The sequence below is a fragment of the Primulina huaijiensis genome, chromosome 2 (assembly GCF_012295235.1).
Source record: "Primulina huaijiensis isolate GDHJ02 chromosome 2, ASM1229523v2, whole genome shotgun sequence".
Classification (NCBI taxonomy): domain Eukaryota; kingdom Viridiplantae; phylum Streptophyta; class Magnoliopsida; order Lamiales; family Gesneriaceae; genus Primulina; species Primulina huaijiensis.
The window spans coordinates 26,514,452-26,534,661 of record NC_133307.1 but is presented as its reverse complement, the minus strand read 5'-3'; the positions used below and the strand labels follow the sequence as shown (position 1 = coordinate 26,534,661).

The 20,210-nt window shown below is 32.4% G+C and overlaps 4 protein-coding genes across 6 annotated transcripts in view; 1 reads left to right on the top strand and 3 right to left on the bottom strand.

Moving 5' to 3' along the window:
• The first annotated feature begins 210 nt into the window (after positions 1–210).
• On the top strand, positions 211–1,961 carry LOC140971097 (transcription factor DIVARICATA-like). The gene is made up of 2 exons (XM_073433173.1): positions 211–1,152; positions 1,241–1,961. Exons 1-2 carry the CDS (start codon positions 746–748, stop codon positions 1,665–1,667), a joined length of 834 nt encoding a protein of 277 aa, XP_073289274.1. The 5' UTR covers positions 211–745; the 3' UTR covers positions 1,668–1,961.
• Positions 1,962–7,783: 5,822 nt separating this feature from the next.
• The window catches only part of LOC140971100 (cation-dependent phenylpropanoid and flavonoid 8-O-methyltransferase 1-like), a 46,937-nt gene continuing 34,510 nt past the window's right edge, over positions 7,784–20,210 (bottom strand). The window contains exons 1-6 of one of the 3 annotated variants that reach the window (XM_073433179.1): positions 9,574–9,592; positions 9,350–9,419; positions 9,158–9,237; positions 8,919–9,063; positions 8,428–8,559; positions 7,784–8,324 (exon numbers count right to left, since the gene is read on the bottom strand). In XM_073433179.1, the coding sequence (XP_073289280.1) occupies positions 8,037–8,324; positions 8,428–8,559; positions 8,919–9,063; positions 9,158–9,237; positions 9,350–9,409 (705 nt within the window). In that variant the 5' untranslated portion in view covers positions 9,410–9,419; positions 9,574–9,592 and the 3' untranslated portion in view covers positions 7,784–8,036. Of the gene's footprint in view, positions 8,325–8,427; positions 8,560–8,918; positions 9,064–9,157; positions 9,238–9,349; positions 9,487–9,573; positions 9,593–20,210 lie in introns of those variants that run through there. The other 2 variants (XM_073433178.1, XM_073433177.1) reach the window with 2 other exon arrangements.
• Positions 14,425–16,790, bottom strand: LOC140971093 (protein NRT1/ PTR FAMILY 5.5-like). Its single transcript, XM_073433170.1, has 4 exons — positions 16,527–16,790; positions 16,207–16,421; positions 15,584–16,119; positions 14,425–15,501 (listed from the first exon to the last, which is right to left on the bottom strand). Exons 1-4 carry the CDS (start codon positions 16,549–16,551, stop codon positions 14,601–14,603), a joined length of 1,677 nt encoding a protein of 558 aa, XP_073289271.1. The 5' UTR covers positions 16,552–16,790; the 3' UTR covers positions 14,425–14,600.
• LOC140957962 (uncharacterized) overlaps positions 18,971–20,210 on the bottom strand; it is a 6,092-nt gene continuing 4,852 nt past the window's right edge. Inside the window, exons 2-4 of the mRNA XM_073415377.1 lie at positions 19,921–19,937; positions 19,683–19,849; positions 18,971–19,208 (exon numbers count right to left, since the gene is read on the bottom strand). Of these exons, the coding sequence (XP_073271478.1) occupies positions 18,971–19,208; positions 19,683–19,849; positions 19,921–19,937 (422 nt within the window). The remainder of the gene's footprint in view (positions 19,209–19,682; positions 19,850–19,920; positions 19,938–20,210) is intronic.

Sequence of the window (20,210 nt, the reverse complement as noted above, 5' to 3'; positions counted from 1 at the left end):
ATACACAAAATAAAATGAAATACTACAATTTAAATAGTTGAATTACATGAAATGTATTCTAAAAAAACAAAAATTACATAAAATAATAATAATAAAAATTGTTCAAATAAAATATATAAGTTTTCACATGACATGTATAGGCACAGATTGTCCTTTTCTTCATTTGATTGGCCACCACTTTCTGTTTCCTTCTCTCTCTCAAAAACAATATAATAAATAAAATCAAGTCAGCTGCGGCCCCTCCTCCACCACTCTATCCAATCATTCACAAACACCGTTCATCTCTCTTCTTCTATAAGAAACCATTCATCACTGAGTTTTACGCCCTGAAAAAGCCTAACTTTCCCGAAAGTTCAAGTGTTCCCGGTTATCTTTCTCATTTTAAATTTTAAATTCCGAATCTGGATTATAAGTGTGTCTTAATGCTCAATTTTTTCCATTTTCTTTCAATTTCCTCCATTGTTGAGCAGACAAAATGACAGCTTTATACAGAGTTTTGTAGTAGGTTGGTTATCTTTGTGTCTCTTTTACTTGGTAATCATCAATGTTTTTCTGCCTCGTGTTAATTCCCAAGCAAGATCTGCCTTTTTTCAACAATTCTCTTGCAAAATCTTCTTGGGTTTGCAAAGTTAGGGGGTCTTCTCCTTTCGCAGATTCCTACAAAAAGAATCCCTCTATATATCTCCCTTCAACTCTGAACTCTGTTTCCCTACTTTGATCGGCCCTTTTGGAAAAGCCAGAAGAAATGAACAGGGAAATGGCAATCCTGTCTCTTGCACCGAATATCAAGAACTCGAGCTGGTTATTTGAGGAAAACAAGGTAATCCAGTATTGGACCCCTGAGGAGAACAAGAAATTCGAGGATGCCCTTGCGATATACGACAGAGATACGCCGGACCGGTGGGACAATGTTGCGGCCATGATCCCTGGGAAAACAGTGAACAATGTGATTAAACAGTACAAGGAATTGGTGGAAGATGTCAGCGATATAGAAGCGGGCTTGATTCCAGTTCCGGGATACGCCAATTCATTCACATTGGAATGGGTCGGTAAACAATTGTATTCCCCTGTCGGGAAAAGGAACGCCGCCGGGATTCGGTGTTCCGTCCATGAAAGAAAGAAAGGGGTGCCCTGGACTGAGGAAGAACACAGGTAAACTAAATCTTGTTCTGAACTTTGTACTGATCTCGAGCTCGGGAATTATTAAATTTTTTGTTAAGTTCTTGTTTTTGATCCACAGGCAGTTTCTTTTGGGACTGAAGAAGTATGGTAAAGGTGATTGGAGGAATATTTCTCGCAATTTCGTGACAACCAGAACTCCGACACAGGTCGCTAGCCATGCGCAAAAGTATTTCATCAGGCAACTTTCGGGAGGGAAAGACAAGAGAAGGTCGAGTATACACGATATCACCACTGTGAATATTCAAGAAACTAATCAATCGGATTCACCGGGAAAAGATACGTGCGGTTCACCGCAGAATTCGACCTCGACGAAACAACAGCAATTTAGTTCGGGCATGAATCCAGGAGCAATGATGCGTTTTCAAGGGGCTCCTCCTTTTGGGCTGAATCTGCAAGAACATAGTATACAGATGAGTAAATTACCGGGAATCGGGTTGGAACATCACGGTACAATGTTTCATATGCAGTCCACCCGGTATCGTTAAATCGAGCATGCTAACGGAGGTCTTGAATTTCTTGGACTTCCAGCATTTCAATGCTTGATGCCGAAGAAGCTAGCCAGTGTGCCATTAATCTATTACAGTTTTTCGAAAACTTGGCACGAAATGATGGAAGCATCAAGATTGACAGAGCGATCGAGAAAATTGTTCTTTCCAGTTGATAGGGCGATCACGATTCTTGAGATGTTAGTTTAGACCATTGGAAATGTGTAATGCTTGTGGATACTATTCTTTTCCTCTTAAATTTCGAGTAAATAAATGAATTTTAATTTTTATGAATCATATATTTCAAGAAAGTATGATTTTAATTAAAAAATCTTCCAACTTTAACAATCTCCACGGTAATAAAAAATCTTTGCTATGCTAGCATCATGTGTTGCTCAAAAGAAATCGTGGGCACAAGAAAAGCTTGTCCTTTATATCCTGATTCAATGACTATTGAAGAGAATCTGCGCACACTGCTTGTCGCATTATCTGATAAGCTCCTTTCTCTGATTCTTTTCCAATTTGTAACAAACTTATTCTATGTTACACACGGTGAATTTCTCCTTTAGTTCAAGGAGTTGACCCTCAAAAAATATAGGGGCCTACACAATCTAATTGGTTGATGCGATTCCATGTAAAATTCTGGGTATAGCATAACATAAACCTTAGGAACCTACTCAGGTTAACATATATATATATATTAAAAAAAAACTCATCTTGGCTTACAAAGAAATGTTTATTGAATTAACTACCAAGGGAATTGACATTCAACAAGATCTCTCACTTTTACTGGGATTATCTTCTTTTTTGTCCTCACCGCAATAGAATGATTGGAACCTTTAAAAGTTGAAAATTTTCCCCTTAATAAAGTGGGATATGGACATGAACGTCTAATAATTAAATCATTAATTACATCTGTACAAAATAACGCTATTGTTTAACATGTCATGTTCGTAAATTTAATGACACTATCCTTGACCTTAGTCAGTGTATCTAATTAGAATCATTACAATTCAATCTAATGTGGGCCAAGGGTATTTACGAGCATCTAGAAATTCTTGACGTTATTCTTCAAGTTTAGATAAGAATTTCTTGATTTCTTGAAGTTTCATTAATTGTTGCTTATTTGGCTCTCCTTTTCGTCAGGCAACCGAGTCAAGCTTAGCTTGATGCTCTAAAAATGGGGTTTAAACTCAAGTTACTCAAAACTACTCGAATCAAGTTCAAGCTCAAAGCGTTCAACTTGGAGTATTTTCTCTCGAGCTTGAATTAATAAGCCATTGCCCAGCCATGCTAATTATAGACTAAATCTTGAAAAGTTTATACAGTTCATAAAAAAAAACCTTTTTGAACATGTTTAGGTCACCCTCACCGCACCCACTAGGCAACCAAAGATGAGAATAACCATTTCAACGAGCCCTTTTGCATAGTCGTATCTGTGGTTCACAGGACCTGAGACGATATGTTAAAAAAAATCTTGTTGTGATAAATAATCGGAAAGCTCAGTTTGCAAATTAAAAATAACCAAACAATAAATATAAGGAAACTATATTTTACGAGTTATATATTTATCTCTTTGCGATTTTTTTCTTCGTGCGTCACAACATCAACATAGCTCTAACGTAATGCAATGTCATATGAACAATTATATTGGAAAAAGATTGACATTGACAAAAATTGTCAGATATGTTGCTAAAATTGAAATTTATCAATATAACTATCAAAATAACAAAATGATAAATATAATGAACCAATATTGTAATAATATATGATTTATTTTAAATAATAAATATAATATTTTATTCAAGAAAATAAAAATAAAGATATGTAAAATAGGTAAGTATCACAATTTTTTGTGTTTTATTTTTTGAAATGGGTCCAACTACATAAATTCAAGAAAAGAGGCCAAATAAACGACAAGTAAAGTATAAAAATTTAACACATGAGTTGAGACAAAATAAAATAATAAATATATTGGACAAACATTATCAATTTACGCATACAAAATTTTTAAAAATTTAATTAATGAGCCATGTAGCTTTATTGTTTGGGTTCTACATAATTTGATTAAATCCAAAACGAATACAATCATCATATTTAATCATGTTTTTAATGGGTCAATGTCCAATGCACGTATTATTTAGGCGGGAAATTGGACTTAACTCCCCAGCCGCCGTTTTTTTTTGTGTTCAGTCCCTGGGTACTTTTTTAGTACCACATTTTCACATGAAGTGTACCACATTTCCACATGAAGTGTACGACAATTTGTATGACATAGTACCACAATTTTGTGGGTAGGGAGTGAACCCAAATAAATGTTTTGGTTGGAGATTTTTCACCAACTTCCCCTTATTTAGGAGAAGGATTTTTTTTTTTTTTTTTGAGCTCATGTGAGAGACGGCCCTAAAATGATTGTCTCTCTCGCTCACAAAAGGTACAGCCCAGCCCTTTTGGTGGAATGTCAAACTAACCCCACTCCTTGTTAAAAAAGGATTCGAGTTTTCGCAAGCGTGAACACTAAAAAAGTTTATTACTTTATTCTGATGTGACCATATTACCCTCGGTATATTTATACCATATACCTAATCTGACAACCTGTATTTTTTTTAAAAAAAAAAATAGATTGTGCTGGATCGATGAATTTTAATTTATAAATTTTAAATATTTTAATTTCAAATTTTTTGTCTTGTATAGACTGGATTTAAGTGCATTTAAAATAAATTTTATATGAAATTATGTAATTTAAACATTAATTGTAGTTGATTTCAAATATATCTTAATTGAATGTCATTTGAAATTCATCTCCTAATCAATCATCAAAATCAAGTCTTTCATTTCAAATCAAATTTATCAATCAAGACATAACCATAATGTTTGTGTTAGTTATTTATTCTTGTTGTCATTTGATTCAGATACCTTGATTCATAATGATCTAAAAATTGATTCAAACATTAATGATTATTAAAAGAAGGAATTAAAAAAGCACCCTGAATAGATCCTGTGGCATAAAGTAATCTCTCTCTATCGTGGTTCTTCATGGTACCCCACGAAAGATATATATATGCACCAGCTAGCAACAAAATTTGGTATGAAAAAAATAAAGAAATGATGGCGACCCACTAAATTATTGAGCTATTGGTTATATTTATGTACGGTGGGTGTGGCATGAATGTAAGAAGGAAAATGTGCAACAACAATCAAAATTGAGAGCTTAATCCTCTTAAAATTGTGTTTGGATTGAAAGATTTGGATTTGATAAATTATTTTAGAGGATAATTTTAAATGACTCCATGTCATCGAATGAATCGAAAAATAATTATTTAAGATTTGAAATATATTATTTCCAACTATATTTTTCCAAACAAACAAATAAATTTATTCTTATGAATTTGAAATTCTTAACTTCAAATCCATCGGTCGAAATATAATATAAGATTTTCTTATCTATAGTCTTTGGTTATTTATCAATAATACAGTGTCGGAAAGTTGTCAAGAGACCTGTACTATCATACTATATATTGCGAATAGAGAAAATAATAAGCATATAAAACTAATGCGATCCAAATTGTCAATCAATCGATATATCATACTGCAGGTTCGATCAATCTATATTGTATAAAGTTAATTTCGAATTCGTTCGATTTTAACTTATAAGTGATATTTTTAGAAAAAATCAAAATCCAATTTCTCGATATCTCTAAGGCTCTGTTTGGTAGGTGTGATGAGATAAATAAATGATTAGTAATTAGAGTGATTAAAAAATAAGAGATATGGATTAATAATATGGTGGCATAAATAACATAGCGTTTGGTATGCTTTTAAAATGATGAATTAATTTTATAAATTTTATTGTAATAATCAAAATGCCCCAAGTGCTAATTAAATATATATTCTTAAAATAATTGGATAGATAATTAAATATTTGTAATTATAATTTACATTTATTAAAAATAATTTAAATCATTAAACAAAATAAATTAGAATTTAATAAATATTTATTTTCATAAAAGAATTAATTAACAAGATTACAAATTTATAAAAATTTAATTTAAGATAGATTTGCATTACAATTTATTTTCTTTAAAATGATTGAAAATAATAAAAATATATGAAATTAATTTATAAAAAAATATAATAAAAATTTAAATATTATATTAATTATTAAATTTTCACTAATTTTTATTTTCATATTATATTGAAGAACAATTCAAGGGTATTATGGTCAATATACAATCTTATCATGATTATTATTCAAAAATTATACATTATCACACCTTTTGATGAGGGTCATTTAATCACACAAATAACATGAATAGTGCGAACTTTCAATCATAATCAAAGGCCTGCAGACTAAATAAAAAATGAACCAAATGCGAGATAAATGATGATTATTTAATAATCATTCCCTGATCATGGCTACCAAACATAGCCTAAGAGTTTACAATATCCATTCATTTATTGATATAAACATTTTGCTTACTGCCTGTTTGTGTAAAATGTAATAATTTGTAATTGTGAATTTCGTATTTTAGTGAAATATTTTTTTAAAAAAAAAAAGGGCAAAACGTTGATTAGGCCCAGGGTAATTAATTTGATCTTAATTAAGCGGGTCTAAAAACTGAATATAGAAGGACTAGTTGTTGAAATTAGGAAGAGAGAAATTATTGTTTGAACTAAATATTTGCAGCGAATACACTATCTAAATTTTTTTTTTTTAAATTTATGAGTACTATTTTTAGCCATACTTTATTTTTGTGTTTTTATTTAGTTTTACTTTGTTGGTGTAAATATAAGAAAATTTTTAAATATGAATTTTTTTTAAAGATTTTATACAAATACTTATAATCAGATATGACTTTTTCCGCATTTCGATTAAAGGATTAAAAGATTTAATATAAGTTAAAATTTAAAATTAGTTTGAAGCTTCGAATATATACGCAAATATATTAAAGTGAGTTAATATGTAGTTATTACATATTATATTAGATCTTTATTTGATTTATATTAATACTAAAATTTTATAGAATTTTAAATTTTTAGTATGAATTAGTGCACATTTATAAAGATTGATTTAGAGAGAAATAAAGTAAATAAATTTTCAAAATTCCAATGTAAATCATAGTATATATGTTATTTTATGATTTATCAATTGTTTGAATGTCTAAATCTATGCATTAATTTTTTTAAATTGTTGGTTTTAAAATATAATGTGAACCGCTTTTGTCATTTGACATGAATAATTCCTTATAGTTAAAAAAAAAGTTGAAAATCCATTTTGGATTCAAGATAAGGGCAAATGCAATTCAGTCCAAGGGTGAGCAAAAATATCATTTTCAACAAAAATAACCAGTTGAACTGAATTAATTTGAAAAATCTGTTCGATTTATTTAGAAGTTCGATTTTAATTTTTTAAAACATCGATTAGTTCGATTCGATTCTATTCGATTTCAGGTTTTAATATAAAACTTCGGTTAACCGAACAATAGAACTTTTATAATAATAAAAAATAATATATCGATAAGTTTTCTAATACAATTATAATATATAAATATTATAAATTTCTAATAAAATTTTATCGAAAAATAGAACTAGACTTAAAAATATATATTTTTAATAAATAAAAATTAAATTTATTTAATTTGGTTTTTATATTGATTTTTAAAAAAACTAGATTTTTTTTTTAAAAAAATCTAAAAGTTAAGTTAATTCAGTTATCAATCAATATAAACGTTTTACGTTTTTTTAGTAAAGTTCGTTCAAATCGGTATGTCGAAAAGAGTTCGGTTAATTCGATTTTAGAAAATTCGGTACGATTTTAACCGGATACTCATCTATATTAGTTTTTAACCCAAGAGAGAGCTAGCCTCGTATATTTTTGATTACTTGTTTCCTCTGTTTGGTCTTATGTAATAAACTGGCAATTACTTTACTTTTAGTTTTTTTTTTAATAAATGGTGACATGACACCAAACGTCATTAACATTGTGTCAAATATGTTAGTTTGTCTGTTGCCACGTGATGAAAAATGATTTAAAAAATTAACGAAATTATTGTATTAAGACCAAATTTTAGGATTAAGAGACGAAAAACTAAAAAAGACTAACAAAGACGACGATATTAATACGCAAAAATGTATTGTTTGTCAATTTCTTACTAAACCAAAGAGTCATCCTGCCAACTATAGAAATATAAAGCGGTACCAACATTTTGATAGCTTACTAAACAAAGCAATCATCCAATCTTTAAAACATAAACTGTGGTACCAACAAATTGATACCTTATTGTGAAAATGGTAGGAACCTTATTACTTTATTTGCGCTTGAATGTATAAAATTATCCATATGAAATTAGGATCATGCGCCCGAATGATTTAGAGACGCCGGCAAATAGTAACCCCATCACCTGCAGGAATTTGAGAAATCTGCACACGAGTATCTGCTGCCAAAAATTCATTAAACTCGATGGCATATTTTCTCATTCCTATCCTGTTCGCTGTGACGGAATCCTCGGCCATGGCCACCGATCCGCCCCAAAGCGTGTTATCGTATATGACTATGGCACCGGGTTTCAAAAGCTTCAACAACTTTTCATGGTAATTTGTATAATTGTTTTTATCAGCATCTACGAAGGCGAAGTCGAAAGCCTCATGATTCACAGGCTGCATAAAAGAAGATGAGAAGTCAGTGAAGGAAGAAACTTTGTACGATGAAGCGTTTGTCATAAAAAAAACTAATATGTTTCCAGGTAAATAAGACCCTTACGTCTTGTAACAACTTATCAAGAACTGGAAGAGCTTCGGACTCGATATAATTTATCTTGTGCTCGACGCCAGCCTTTTGAATAACAGGCAATCCCATCTCGTAAGTGCTCCGGTTGTGGTCAATGGCTATGATCTGCATCACACAATAAACGGCTATACTAAAATTAGGGAAAATGATTTTTTTATAGTCCATCAACTTGTCTAAATTTATGGTTTTGTTTAATTAAGTTATCAAGGTTTTGTTTTATTACATTAAAGTTTAATTTTCAACTATTTTGTTTCAATAAATTTGCTGGCATGACATTTGACAAGTAACACTTTTTGATGTCATGTCATCACTTTCAGTGTCACATCAATATTTTCAGTGTCACATCAACAATTGTACCAAAATAGCATCAAAAGTTATTGTAAAACAAAATTTGTAAATACAATGGACATCTGTTAATGAAAAAAAAAACTCTTCTCCCCTAAAATTATACAGAAACACTTGACCTTTCCATCCTCAGGAATGTTTTGTGCAGTTAGAAGCGTGGAATACCCGGTGAAGACGCCGATTTCAATCGTCTTTTTCGGGTTAATCAGCTTTAAGAGCAAAGTCATCAACTGCCCTACATCCGGTGATGTGCCCATGATGGCCCTGATACGGGAAAAAACCGAGGCTGTATAAGGTGCAGCGCATCATATATTGCAAATTTGCAATAGAGCGTACAAAATTGGCAGTGTAGATATACCTTGGAAGAGTAGAAGTGATGGCCCTTATCTGTTTGAGCGAATCCGGTTCGCGTGGATACACACTAGTCTTCAGTAAATACTTTAATTCCGTGCAAGAAAATATCCAAAGTGATTCATTAATAAAATGGTAAAAATTGCGAAAACAGACAATTTTAATCTAAATTTATAAGCGTCGAAATGAAGGATACTACCTGGTACAAATCACCAGTTTGCAACAAACCTCTGTGTACAACATTTCCATGGCTTTCCATCACTAAAGAGCTCTGAACAAACTGGAATCTTGAGAATGCAATAGGAAAAATGTTATAATTTAATGTGCGATCAAAATTCCAAGCCAACCACATGATATCGAGGTGAAAAGATGACTATAATTGCTAAAGAAACAACGACCGAAATCAAAATTAGATCAACTTACTAGCTTTGGAGAGACAAGCCTGTGAATTGCGGTGAGAGGGATACTGGACTGCGTGGCTTATATAGAGCCTTTTTATAAATATATCAGATGCAAGATTTTAGACGCATGTAGCCACTTCAAATTCAAACGGCATTCATTGCTGCGTTCTTCATTCGGTGCAAGAATAATGTAAATTCTAAGAGGCATGCTGCACCATGCCTCCTATATATATAGTTTGCACTAGAATATATATAGTCAATTAATATGTTAATTTATTTAAATATATTACATAAATATATATATGAAATCTATATATAACTTGTTCAATTTTGAATTTTGGTCCATTAATATTTCAAAGTTTAATTTCAGGACACTAATTTTAAATATAATCATATTTTGATCAAGTTGCTGACATGACATCAGAAAATGCTGGCGTGACATCGAAAAATATTTGTGTACTGTCGAAATTTGATGATTTGTCAGATGTTATGTCAGGAATTAGACCAAAATAGATGAAAATTTAAAGTTAATGTACCGAAATTAAACTATGAAAACTAAATGAATCCAAACCAAAAATTGGACGGTTAATGAATTTAAAAATAATTTTCCTAAATCAATAAATATAAAAAAATTAATATAAAAAATCAATTTAAAATTTGGAGACAAGGGAAGCGAAATGTAGAGATCTTTTATATTTCAGTTAGTTATTTTTATCAGTCGATTAATTATAACATTAATATAAAAAAAATCAATTTAAAATTTGGAGACAAGGGAAGTGAAATGTAGAGATCTTTTACGATACATTATATTTTCATATTATAACTTGTTAATTTTTATTTTTCGTCCGCTAAATTATAATTTTTTATTTTGATACTTTTTGTTGGAAACCACGTCATAATAATAATAATAATAGTAGTAGTAGTAGTAGTAGTAGTAGTAGTTTTCCAAATAAAAATATACGGGGCATTAACTTCCGATATTTGCAATGCAACATTCACTTCTTTCCCTTGCACGTCGAGAAAATTGTACCATAGATCTAGATTTGAAGTCGTGCACAAATTGTGTACAATGACGGATGGTGTATGTGGTAAATAATAGGCTATTTCCCAGCAGGATTTGGTCCAAACTTTACTAGCCTGTTTAAGTTTGTGGGTTCTAAGTTTCTAACAATTTAATATTCTTCAAAATTTCAGGGTAGTTGTTTGACTTAACACAATTCAATAACCATGCTCATTTGAAATCTTTTGTAATTTGATTTATTAAACCTAAAATAAAAAAAATTCCATGCAACTCAACTATTTGGGCGTGATAATTGCTCTTAATGATAGCGATCTGACATATGGTAGTTAGATTGACATACAATTTTAAAGATTAGACTTTCATCGTTTCCAATAACAATAAATTTTAGTAAAACAACAAACATTTGATCATATATCAGTCACCACTATGTTTCACCCTTTTAACAAATCCTAAGAAAATTGGTTAAATGATGAATGTTAAATGTTAGATTAATTATTTCACCCTTCTAAAGTTTTTTGACACATTTCTTTTTCTATATCGTTGAACTTTTGAGCAAAGCTGCAATCGCTCTGTTTTTCAAATGTTCAATATTAGATTAATAGATTGAGTTAAATTGTGAACTATTTGGAAGTGCCCAAATTAATCACTCAAATAAAATTAACAAATTTCACGTAGTTAAATATGAACAAGTCGTTTTATATATATATATATCATGTGTATGTGTATGTGTTCTTGCAATGTTGTCAAAAGAGTTAGATTGTAAAAACTGTTCTGTGTACTTCTTTTGGTAAAGATTAATACAACAAATGTTATTCATACAGTAGTTGATTAAGTTGTAAGCAGAAATCATGATAAAAAGTCCGGGTCTCAGAAGAGACGCTGCATTATGTGCTATTCATCGGGCCTTTGCTGCAGCTGATGCTAGTGAATCAGCTTTATTTTTATTTTTTTACCAACAATTAAGAATTATTTTCCCTGCTGCATCACAAATAAGGAATGAAAGGTTTACGTACAGAAGTTTGAAGGTCACTTTGGTTGATACTTGTGCTAATTTTTTCTCGGTCGAAATTTCACTATTAATCTTTGATACACCCCAGTATGTCATTTCCTAAATTACAAGAATAGTACAATTTTGGATTTCTTCTATGCAGATATAAATTTTCATCTCGCAATACTTTTCGTTAAGAAATAAATTAAACACTACCAATTTTGGATTTCTTCTATCACGTGTGTAGGATCGGTCGTTTGTCGTTATATAAAAAATTATAATCGATGGTAATGACGCAACTCAAATATTTTAAATCGTACAAAAGTCAAAGCACAACAGTTCGATCGCTTACCTCATTGTAATTAATGAGAATACAACTCGTGACATTGACTCTGATACCAATTGTAGGACTGAAGGTTTGTTGTTTTACCAAAATTTTTTCCTAATAATAACAATGCAAATCAAGTTTTTTAAACTTTGCAACCGTCCAAACAACAAGGTTTAATCGCTCTCTTAGAACGGACAATTATTGCATCTCAACAACCCTCATTTCAATAATTGAACTTCTTGCAGTCCAACCAATATATAAAACAATTTTCATTAAAATGATTGAGTTTGAAATAAAACACAAATCTACTGAACTTTTATGCAATTAATGAGACGATATATTAATGAATAATTGCACTGATTTAGGGCGGTGTAAGCCATTATTTATAGATGTTATCTAACCATTATAGATAAACTCGATATTTGACAACTTTTAGCAATGTTTATTCGAGATATGATAAATCAAATCTGAAGATATTTATGATCTTAATCCAGTTATTATTATTAATTTATTTTCTCTTATCTCATATCTAGACTAATGAAATATTTTGACCATAATTAAATTATTTAAAAACTTAAATAAAATAATCTTTCTTATATATAAAACAAGATAGACAACAGCCTCCTAGTTTACAAAATTCTTTTTAATCGAGTTAAAAAAAAAACAAATTCTAATTTGATATTATATCGTGCACTCTTTCAAAAATTATAAAAATAATCAATTATGAGATCCCATATGCTTTGACAGTGTGATTTAAAACACGATCAAACTATTTACGGGAGTTTCCCAAGTTGATTATCGAGGCAAGATCGAGTGCGTGAGAAGAGACATTTGTTGGAGAAAAACAAATTCATGGAGCAAGGACTTAGTGAAGATTAGGGTCAATAATTTTTTCATATTTTATAGAGTCAATGACGCGTAACAATTATGCCATTAATCAACTATGATCCTTTTAATATTGTTCCAAAGTCGTTTATTATTGTTATTAGTTTACCAAAAAGTCTTGTATTAATTATATATAAAAAAAAACTGCAGACAAAAAACATTTGAACCAGTAAAAAAACTCGTTTCAAAATTCAATGCACAATAATATTTACGTAATTTAATATTAACAAGTTAAAGTCTTCTTATTATATATATATATACACAAACGTTCAATCTTTAGATTCTATAGTCGAAGAAACTTCAGATATTCTGACCTTACGAACGATAAAATAATAATTAATCCTCACAGAAATTGAACGAACATAACACAGAAATGAGTTAAAATTGACTCGTGATAAGGGACCCATTTTATTATACCCAAGCTTTAAATTTGATAATTTTTCACTTTCTGTATAATATCTTGAATACCTCTTCCGTACGAAAATTTTTTGTTTTACTAACTTATATTTTTAGGAAATATTTAAAAAATAATTTAAACATATATTTATAGAAATTCTTTAAAAAATTATTATCGTTAAACCTAGAGATTTTTTCGGTTGAACTTTTCACATTCAAAAGCTTTTCACAACATAAGTGGAACATTTATGCTCCGATTGTCAGAATTTTTCTCAAAAATCATGTTTCTACATATATATTAACATGATAATCAATATGCGGAAGCGGATCGAACATTACCTCCAGCCATCGAGAATTTATAAGTTTTCTGATTTCCTTCCGGTTGAAGCCTTCTAAGCACTCCAACCTCACGATAGATGGTGTATATTTCTTACGAGGTGTGTGTGCTTATGGACCTCAATCGCTTCTATTTATAGGCGTTTCTCATACCATCGATGAGTGTATCGGGAGCCAAGAGTCAAAAGAAGAATCGTGTACGTATCTAAGTTTTTTTTGCCGTCGCCAATTTCAATTTCTACACGCTATTTCTTTTAATATGTGTCACGTTTTTCTTACACCGATAACTCTCTGCCATACCCCCGTGACCACAAGTATAGAATATGTAGAGAAGAAAAAACCGACGCCAAAGTTTAAGCAAAGAATTAAACAACATTCCTATATTATAATTATGATTAATTTCAATATAAAATACTTACATATAAACATTTCTTCCAAATACTACCATTTGATTATTAAAAAAAACTTGAATAGCTAAAAAAAACATAGTCGAACTTTATAGTTATAAATTTAGGAAAAAAGGAATGATTAATCGGGGAATGATGTCTTTTTTATATATATCTTTCAACCAATTCTTGGAAAGGTTGATATGACATTTCAGAAATCAACCAATTGTTGGAAGATTGAGATGATAATTTGAGTTAAAGTATTAAAAAAGTTTTTCAAGAGAAGAAAATCTGTGAAACTTAAGAATCGGGAGTTGATTGGAAGTTACGAGATTTTTTTAGTAGTTCATATTTTAATACAAATATAAATTAACAATATACTATTTTATCATTATAATTGAATCTCAAACTCAAGATCTCGTAGTCTTAAGTACTTGAAACGTAACATATGTCAAATGAACTATAAATCGTCTCACATGAGCTCTTTGATAAGAAAATTTTGTGGAAATAATAGAATTCGATATCCAATACATAGCTGAATAATTTAGTAGAGCCAAAATAGACAAGTTGGTTCTACATTTACATTGTTCACCTTCATCAAATCATAAGAAAAAAACACAGAACATTACTTACAAGAAATAAGGTAAGAAAAATCAATGTTTTATTTAATTTTCGAATTCATTTTTTTTTAAAATAAAACCATGAAAATTTAACAGCAGCAGCACCAACATCTGGAGTTGTCATCATAAGGCTCCTCAATCCCACCGAACTCCGGAGCCTGTCGTTCTTCTTCCAGCTCCGACTCCTTGTACCGATAGAACAACGCAACCACTATATACACCACAAGATTTATACCCATCAGCCAAGCCAATGTCCAGTAATACTTATCGACTCTGCTCGCATTCAGATTCTTCTGAAACCAGTTCATTTTCCCACCCCTTTCACTCACTTTTCCCACCAAAAAAACAGAAAGAACACTGCCAAGAATCCCCACACCGAACACAGCGCTAATGAATACGGGCAAGTATCTTTGCGTCGAAACGGGGGACTGATCGACGAAGAAGGTAATTGCGCTGCAGTTGAAGATACCTTCAAAGAGTCCAAGAAGAACAAACTGCGGAAGCAACCAGAACATGGTCATTGGGATTCTTTCGTCTGGTTTGTCGACTAAACCATGCTTTTGAACCACTTCGAGCCTATGTTTCTCCACTTTTGCCGCGGTTATGCAGCAGAGTATTGCTATTATCATCGATATGGCAATCCCGATGAAAGGAGCAAACTTTCCTAGCCCTGATTTGGCTAAGTAGTTTGCGAATTTGATATAGAGTTTGGCTAACTGATTCTGGGCTTGTTCGAAAAACCATAAGAGAACTACAGTGGGGACTTTGAGGCGTCCCACTTTCGGATTGAGGTGCTCCAATTGCGCGACGAAGAAGGTGAATCCGAGGGCTGAGACAACGCCACATAAGATGAAAGTCATCCAGACAGGGATCATACGTATGATGACTTTTGTCTCTTCGATTTCTGTCACAGTGCAAAGTCTCCATATGTTGTTTTCTTGTTCCTCTCGAGGTTGTGTTGGTATTACAATGGCTGCCTTATCCAAGCACCTGCATTTATTTTTCAAGAATCAGTCTGATGAACTACATGGTTTTAACAGATAAGTACTTATGTATGGCAAAAGAGATGAACCTTAAACTTCTTGTATGAGGAGCATTGTACAATCTTGGATCATGAATCTCATACAGGTCCCCCGGATCTTTCGGGGATCGATGAAATAGTTTCAAAGTTGCAGCAACAAACACTCGGAAGAACATTGTTATCGGGCTTCCCTGCGGCCTAAAGTATGAGTAAGAACACGAACCACTAAAAAACAGGATAGTGGCAACCAGAGTACATATGGCAGGAATCCCAAATCGAAGCGACCACGGCTTGATATAAGGGAATCCCAGTACTGCAACAAAGGTGACGATTATAACCGCTAAAACACCGAAAAAGAATCTCCAAAAGGTGCTCTCATCTAAACCGTCCTCGTCTCCCACCATTTGTTCGGCTAAAAATGTATTAAAAGAAGTCAAATGGCCAGCCATTCCGAAAGCAATCAAAGCCATTGCCGTGTAGAACAGCACTTCTTGGCCATGGCCGACACACTCAGGCTTGTATTCTTTGCAGTTGCCCATAGAATTCGCCAGCACTGGCGGCGTGGACATCGTCAATAGTCCCAATCCCTGAATTCAATAATCATGCACAATTCCTTTCAAATGAATCCCAAAAAAAAAAAAAGCAAAGATCTGATTCAAATATATTATACTTACCACGCTGTAAGCAACGCTGGAGGTCAAAAGCATCCAGTAATTTCCCAATATGGTGTCAACTATGAATGTCAAAAACAATGGCGATACCGTAACTAAACCCCAAAATATGTTCACAATTGCCGCGGCTTTGGTGAAGCTAATATCCCAAACGTTGGTTAAGTACGCCATCATTACGTACATCGCGTACATGGCTAATATATCCACCCATAACAGAACTGTCAATCATGGAAGCAATTAACCAATATCAGATCAAGTAGAAAGAAAGAAAGAATTATAGAGCAAAAACTGGGTTCTGATTTTTAGAATCAGCCTGTTCTTACCTACTACTCTCCCAACTGTAGCCATTGAGATGGCCTCCAAGAATTGTGAAACTCGGCGCTTCTGTAAAGTTTATGTATGAACTTTATATCTATTTCTCCTTGCTGAATGAATGATATTCAAATGAAAAGAAAGCTTGAAGATTCTTGATATGGAACAGTTCCTGGATTTGGTGAATCTGGCTAATTCAGTTAGTTGCAGAGTTTGGGATTTTATAAGCAAAACGGATGCCGTATAGAACTCATTGCTGCGCGTAAACCAGAGACTACCGAAAACACGTTGAATTTAATGAATTTGGCAGTTTTTAATTTGTTTAGAGTCAACTCCAACAGGAGTCGTAAAAAAAACCAAAATCGGCCATCAATTTGGTTTTATTCTGTTTAGAACAAGAAAGAAAAACAAATTAACATTTTTTCAATATGGGGTTCGAAATCATGCAGCACTAGTAACTTTTGTGTAATTATCCATACATACAAATTTTTTTACGTGTAATAAGAGATATCTTATCCGTATATTATTGTCATATCATACAATATGAGTTACATAAATACTTTATATTATTTAGTTGGGTGATAAATTTGAGAATTAGATTTTAGATGACAGCCATAACTATTTGATTTGTATCTCAATAGGGGGAGTCATGGACTAGCCAAAGATGGATGATCGTCCCTCACTTTAGAAAAAAAAAATTCTATTCTAGCTTGATAATTATAATATTGTTTCACCCCTCTTGAAAACTATAAAATAATTAATCAAAAATTTTAGTACTGGACAAGTTCTCAAATCTAAGATAATACTCGAACTCGACTCGAGATAGTACTCAAACTACTTGGATTGGATCAATAGCTAACTCAATCCTATAGTATGAAAGTGTTTTATTAAAGTACCAAAAATAATGTTACTACTATCTCTTCATTAGCTACCTAATTGATCAATAGTACACCTCTGATTTAACACGCCTCTCTTAGGTCAACTCTTCAGGCAAGTGTGCCGGAAAATTAACATTCTTGGTGAAAAGCGTGGGGAAGTAGTCGATATTAAAATTTATACGATTAATAATATCTTTGATTTTGTGAAATATGGTTTGTATCCTCTAATTATTTTCTTCCCACCCTTACTTTTACACAATGTATCTGTCATAATCGTTTGATTTAAAAATTGGAAAGGGAAAAAATTACTTTTAAATGATAAAATAGTGTAATTGCATCTTTAATTTTGAAGGGAGAAAGTGCTTTTTACTTTCCGAGCAACCAAAATAATAGTGGGTCTCATGTGAGACCGTCTCACGGATCTTAATCTGTGAGACGGGTCAACCCTACCCATCTTCATAATAATAAGTAATATTCTTAGCATAAAAAGTAATACTTTTTCATGAATGACTCAAATAAGATATCCGTCTCACAAATACGACCCGTGAGACCGTCTCACACAAGTTTTTGCTCCAAAATAATCAAGGTTGTTGTATAATTAAAAGTTAATGCCCATAAAATCACATAGGAAGCTGCGACGTTGACTTGCAAGTCTTTTACGCGTTGCGATAAAAATATATGCTGCCGCCGAGTTCGCAATAATTCTTCTTCAACATGTTTTGTTGCATGTGATTCCATTTTCTCNCAAAATAATCAAGGTTGTTGTATAATTAAAAGTTAATGCCCATAAAATCACATAGGAAGCTGCGACGTTGACTTGCAAGTCTTTTACGCGTTGCGATAAAAATATATGCTGCCGCCGAGTTCGCAATAATTCTTCTTCAACATGTTTTGTTGCATGTGATTCCATTTTCTCTAAAATATAAAATGTACCAAACAAATGAATGGGTAAATAAATAATTGGTGTAACGGGAAATTGTTTCTTTTTCACGTAGGATTTTAATGTTAGTGTTGACGAAATATTAGACAATAAAATCCTATTTTTAGCATTAAAACAATTGTTACATCACCAAATACTCATCCGAGATCTGACGAATCACCCAGCTAGCCGCTAGCTCCGCTGACGATTGGTTCAAGAAAGTAACCTTGTACGTGGGCCTATAATTCATGAAAACAAAGTACGGGTCCAACAAAGTTGTGGGCCCATAAAACACGCTTTGTTTAGTGTCGATCGCCATAGGCACGATTCTATCACTCAGTTGACCAAAAAGCGCACTAACCCTCAACAAGAAACCTCCCTACTAGTCAAGTAAGTACTTTATATTTTCTGCATCCTTTTTCTCTTTCTCTTGTTAAAGAAATGGATTTTATGGGAGAAATTAACTCCGAATATTTATTTATGCTATATTTGACAACATATACAACTTATTTTCCGGCCAAGACAATAGGGTCGAGGCATAAGAACCATAGTTCTCTTAAGGTTCTTCCAACAAGCCCTGATTTGGCAAGATAGTTTTGAAATTTGGCGTAGAGTTTAGTTACTTGATTCTGGGCTTGTTGGAACAACCATAAGAGAACTATGGTGGGAATCTGAGGCTCCACACTTTCTGATCGAGATTCTCCAACTGCTCGACGAAGAAGGTGATTCCAAGCGCCGAAACAACGCCACATAAGATGAAAGTCATCCAGACAGGAATCATACGAACGATGACTTTTGTCTCTTCGACTTCTGTCACCGTGCAAAGTCTCCATATCTTGTTTTTTTGTTCCTCTCTAGGTTGTGTTGGTATTACAGTGGCTGCCTTATCCAAGCATCTGCATTTATGTCAAGAACCAATCAGATGAACTTAAATTTAAAAGGGGCTAACTCACTAAGACAAGCAGGTTTCAAATGCTTTCAAGACCTTAGGCTCTTTGTGTGAGGAACCAAGTAGAATCTTGGATCATTAATATCATAGAGATCCTCAGGATCTCTAGGGGGTCGATTGACTCACCAACTTTCATTTTGATGTTATCGATGAAATAATTTCAAAATCGCTGAAACAAACACTCAGAAGGAACATTTTACGGGACTTCCTTGTGGCCCAAAATACGCGTAAGAACGCGAACCACTGACAAACAGAAGAGTCGGCCAGAGTACATATGACCGGAATCCCAACTCGGATTGACCATGGCTTGACAAAACGGAATCCAAATACCACGACAGTGTTGAAGATTATAGACGCTAAAACACTGAAAAAGAAGCTCCAAAACGTGCCGTCATCGAAGTTCGGCTAAAAACAATAAAACATGTTAAAAGAAGTCAAATGGCCAGCCATTCCGAAAGCAATCAAAGGCATTGCTGTGTAGAACAGTATTTCTTGGCCATGGCTGATGCACTCAGGCTTGTATTCTTTGCAGTTGCCCATTGAATTTGCCTGCACTGGTGGCGTCGACATCTTTAAAAGTCCCAATCCCTGAATTCAATAACCATGCACAATAGCCCACGCAAATATGCAAAGATTTGATTCAAATATATTTAACTTACCACGCTGTATTGCAACGCTGGGGCTCAAAAGCATCCAGTTATTTCCCAATATGATGTATGATTGAATAATGATGTGGCGCATCACGCATAAACTAATTAAGTAAAATATGTTGAATTCATTGAACGCTTGTTAATCATTATTTAGTCATTTATTTATACTAGCGACTGAATCACACGCGTTGCGTGTAAAATAATATTAGATATTTGAAATATTGTTTAATCAATTTATAGAATAAATATTAGGCATTTATAATTTGATATGAATATTATAATTAGTGTGTTCGTACACA